At 42.1% G+C, this 5,000-nt stretch overlaps 1 protein-coding gene across 1 annotated transcript in view; it reads left to right on the forward strand.

The window, feature by feature from the left end:
* The window catches only part of LOC119595157 (nephrin-like), a 66,947-nt gene that overhangs the window by 31,775 nt on the left and 30,172 nt on the right, over positions 1-5,000 (forward strand). Inside the window, exons 5-9 of the mRNA XM_037944327.1 lie at positions 1-33; positions 594-884; positions 1,887-2,189; positions 2,549-2,839; positions 4,539-4,728. The exon at positions 1-33 is cut by the window's left edge and continues 150 nt beyond it. Coding sequence (XP_037800255.1) covers positions 1-33; positions 594-884; positions 1,887-2,189; positions 2,549-2,839; positions 4,539-4,728 — 1,108 coding nt within the window. The remainder of the gene's footprint in view (positions 34-593; positions 885-1,886; positions 2,190-2,548; positions 2,840-4,538; positions 4,729-5,000) is intronic.

The raw sequence follows: 5,000 nt of genomic DNA on the forward strand, positions 1-5,000 counted from the left end.
CCATGGAAACTGAAGTCACCCTCGACGTCCAGTGTAAGTTATAGGGGTGCTGGTGTTGCATGGGAGGACCGCGAATTGCCACAGGTACATGGAGGTTGAGGAGTGTTGCGACAGGTCCGCGTTCTGTATTGTGTTTTGTTTGTAATGGCAGTGATAAGTGTTATGATTTTGTTAATGATAATCGGAGATGATGATTATGATAGCATTAACACAGACAACAAGGATAATGATGATGATGATAACCGTAGAATAATAATGATAGTAATAACAATATAGTTAATAATGAACAAATGAAAATAATAATGATCATAATCTTGATATCAATCTAATCCACCTCCAAAAATACCTGATATATATATAAGTGTAACACTATACTTAAACATAGTATACGTATATAAATCGATAGATAGATAGATAGATAGATAGATAGATAGATAGATAAATAGATAGATTTGCAGAGAGATAGATAGGAAAATATACAGAGAGATCTATCGATAGAGAGATAGATAAATAGATAAATACATACATACACAGCAACATCCTATTCTAATCTCCCCCTTCCTCCCGGCCCCCCTTCCCCCTCCCCCTCACAGACGAGCCCGGTTTCCCTGAGATCACCGGTTACACGGAGGGCGAAATAGTACGTGCAGGTGACAAGAAAACGCTAACGTGTAGAGCGCGAGGTGGAAACCCTTTGCCGGAAGTCTTCTGGTACAAGAATGGCCAGCAGGTCGACAAGAATTACATCAAACACCAGAGTTATGTCGTGAATGAATACGAGTTCGAGGTGGATGCGTCCGATAACATGGCTAAGTACGAATGCCATGTTATGAATGTGATGACGTCACAGCCCAAGAAAGCGGAAATACACCTCAGGGTTAATTGTAAGTTTTTCGATTTGATTTCAATTTATTCTTGTTGGTTTTCAGATTTTTGTTTGTTTGTTTGTTTTGGTTTGATATATGATTATCTACCTTCCCATTTCATTCTTATCTCCTTGTGGTTTACTCATTTCTGTGTTTGCCTTCTTTTTATCATTATCTGTCTATTCAACTTTTTTTATGTATAATTAGATCAAGTTTGTTTTCTTTTATATTTCAATTTTGTGGCGACTTCCTGGAAACTTGAGAGTCCGAGTTTTCTCAAGTTATTTCTCCCCAGGCGATTGTTATTGTTTTCTTGTAGTGTTGTTTCTCATGTTTCGCCTCCATTCTCTCTCTCTTCTCTCCTTTGTGTTTTATCTCCTCTTTATTTTTTCTCTCTCTTTTTTAGACCTTTGTTTCTTTCATCTTCGTTTCTTTTTTGGTCTTTGCTTGTTATTGCTATTATTATTATTATGTGTTCCTTATTGTTGTTCTTTTCTTTTCTATACATTTCTTCCGTTAAATCTCCTCCTCCTACTCTTCCTCCTGCTTCATCCTTATTTCCTCTTTTTCTGTTATCTCCTTCTTTTCTTGCTCCTCCTCTTCCTTCAAAAAGACCATCACGGAGAATATCTTCTTATCATTTTTTACGCTTATTACTTTCTTTCTCTGCCTTCCTCTTCATTATCACTCCTCTCGCCTCACTAGTCGTCGCGTCCGAAGTGACCATCACGGAGCCCAGCGAAGCCAAATTCAGGATTCCTTATCATCTCTTTCTTCCTCCTCTCCTCCATCCTCACCTTTTCCATCATCATCATCTCCCACACTTGACCTTTTGCCTCCTCTGTCCCCGCCAGCCGCCGCGTCCAAAGTGACCATCACGGAGCCCTGCCGAGCCATTTTCAGGATTCTTCATCATCTCTCTCTTCATCTCCTCCATCTTCATCTTCTTCTCCACCTTCCCCTTCTCCATCCTCCTCATCCTCTCCCACACTTAACCCTTTCCGTCCTCCCGCCCGCCAGTCGCCGCGTCCAAAGTGACCATCACGGGGCCTAGCCAAGCCAAGGTCGGCGATGTCATCACGATCACGTGCGTCGCCGAGAACTCGAACCCGCCCTCGGACGTCAACCTCGTCATCAACGGCCAGACGCCCCCCGGAGCGACGTCCAGGACGCAGAAGGTGCCCAATGGAGGCTGGAACACGATCACCAACCTGACGCGGTACGAGGTTCGGCCCATCGACGCGGATCTGATGGTGAATTGCTACGCGCTCAACCAGGCTCTGGGGTCGACCAAGATTGACACGGAAGTTATTAGCGTCCTGCGTGAGTGGACTGAGTTTCGTTTGGGAAAGTGATGATTGTACAGGGGTTAAATACGTTTTTGTTTTTAATCATTGTTCCTCTGCCCATGCCATTATTACTTATCAACAATTTTCGAATTATGTCTTTTTTTCTAATCGCAATAGTTATCTATGATAGCAAATGCATTAATTAAGAGCATAACCAATATTTTTCTTCCTCTTCTAAAGGAAAAAATCCTTCTTTCTCTTACAAGAGTATTACAAAATTCACTGATATAATTCTTCAACCGTTCCCACCCATTTTCTTTACACAAACGATTCCACAACGGAACCTACCACTCTAACCGACCCCCTCGCCCCTCTCTCCCCCCTCCCCACCAGGCCCGCCCGAGACCCCCGTCATCCTGGGGTACGAGCGGGGCCAAGAACTCCGGAAGGGAGACCGCCAGCGCCTCACCTGCGTCAGCAACGGCGGCAACCCCCTGGCGACGCTCACCTGGTACAAGGGCTCCCAGAAGCTGCCCTCGGAGACGCACCACGACGCCGTCACAGCGCTGGCCGACGTCGACATCCTCCTCGACGAATCGGACAACGGGGCCGAGTATCGCTGCGAGGCCACCAACGAGGCCACGGTGCACCCGCTGGCCAACTCCACCGTGCTGAGTGTCATGTGTGAGTAATTAGTGGTGGGATTAGGTTTAATTAGCTGGTGTGATTAGTCTTTTCCGCCCTTTTCTCTGACCGTGTATTGGGTGTTCAGCGGTATTCCTCCTCCTTACGTCATCAGTGACTGTCGTTTTTTTTTTATTTTATTGTTCATCTTCTATGGTCAGGTCTCAAGTGTTATCAACTGCTTTCTCATTTTCCACTATCAATAGTCTATCAGTAATCTATCCACCTGTGTCATTTATGCTTACTGACAATATTCAAATTTCCTTCTATGTCCTTTTTTATAAGCCCTTCTTTCTGTTATATATTATGCGAAGTTCATTATATAAAAATTATAATTAGCAGCAACCTCTTTTGTGGAAAAAAACATCAGACTTCATACCTAATACTTCTTCCAAATAATTAGTGAACAATTTATCATTCCTTTTATCCGATTTCAATTGTCAGATCATTTAATGTCAACAAAAAAAATCATATGCAAATTCGCCAATAGTTATAATCCTTAAACAGTCAGTCAGATTCGGTCCATGTTTTACGATAAAGCGATTAAAACTGTCCTGACGTTCGATCCTCCCCCCACCCCCAGAGGTATTGAATAAATAATTAACATGAACTGTATAAATGTATTCACTCTTTGGATTCTTGCTTTTCTTCCTCCATGTGGGTGTTTCGAAATGAATATTCTATTTTCGTTCGGCAAAATAGACACACGGTGTATATAGAGAGCGCAGTAATACAGGTTAATGATGGAAAAGTTGGAACGTAATCGCGTAGTCGCCGGCTGCTTAATGAAGTAATGAGGTTTAAAATACATGTTAAAGAGGCGGGGTTTCAAAATTTGTTTTCAGTATAATGGGATTGGTTACGGAATTGTTGTCTGAAGAAGGTACTGTGGTGAATTTAATTTTATGTACAGAGATTGACGGACGAGCAGAAACACAGACAGATATATTGATAGATAGATAGACAGACAGATACAGACAAGACCGACCGACCGACAGACAGACAGATAGATAGATAGATAGACAGACAAACAGACAGACAAGACAGACAGATAGATAGGTAGATGGACAGACAGACAGATAGATAGATAGACTGACAGACAGATAGACAGACGGAGAGATAGATAGGCAGACAAAGTGACAGATAGCTAGGTAAATATGCAGGTAGGTAGTAGGTCGATTTTTATACATACATAAATAGATGGATGGAAAAGTAGGTACATAGATAGATAGACAGACAGATAGATAGATAGGTAACTAGCTAGTTAGATAGACAAACAAACAGATAATTCGAGTGAAAGGTATGACTGTGAATATCTATATGTTCACACACAAAACAAAAACTTTGCAAAGGAATATTAATGATGAAGATACTAATAAAAATAACAATGATGATTGGCAGATAACAGACAAAAATATAGACAGACAAATAGATACAAAGATAGATAGAATATGGATACATACATATATACATACATACATGCATACAAACATACATATATACATACATGCATACATACATACATACATACAAATATACATATATACATACATGCATATATACATACATACATACATACATGCACACATACATACATGCAGACAAACAAACATGCACACAAACGAATGACCCGCTAATCTCCCATTAAGCATTGAACCAAACTTCCTCACCAAATGCGTTTAATTCCCTCTCCTTCCAGTTCCTCCTTCTGCGGTCAAGGTCAGAGCTCACCCTCGAGTGATCAACGCAGGGAGTCCGATGACGCTATACTGTGAGTCAGCCTCGAGCAACCCTTACGCCAATATCACGTGGTGGAGAGACGGGTTCGAGGTAGACGGAGACTACAGTATGGAGACGAAGCCAGGGCAGTTTGGCGGCACTGTGACCAAGTGAGTCGGGGGCCTTGGTGTCCCTAGGGTTATAAAGGAAAAGGATGGGGGTGTTATTTTCTCTCTGTGGGAGGAGTAAAGGGGGTTGGGGGTGAGGGGAAGGAGAAATTGTGTTTTTTTTATTATGTAGGGGAAGAGGAGGGTGTTCGTTCGCGTGTATGTGTAGGGGGAGGGTGTTTGTGTGTGTGTGTGTGTGTTTGTGTGTGCTGCCCGTGTTTCTTAAACTTCCAAGTAATATGTCAAAGAAGTGTAATTACGTTTTCTTCTTCGTC

Source organism: Penaeus monodon, chromosome 35 (genome assembly GCF_015228065.2).
Source record: "Penaeus monodon isolate SGIC_2016 chromosome 35, NSTDA_Pmon_1, whole genome shotgun sequence".
NCBI classification, from domain to species: domain Eukaryota; kingdom Metazoa; phylum Arthropoda; class Malacostraca; order Decapoda; family Penaeidae; genus Penaeus; species Penaeus monodon.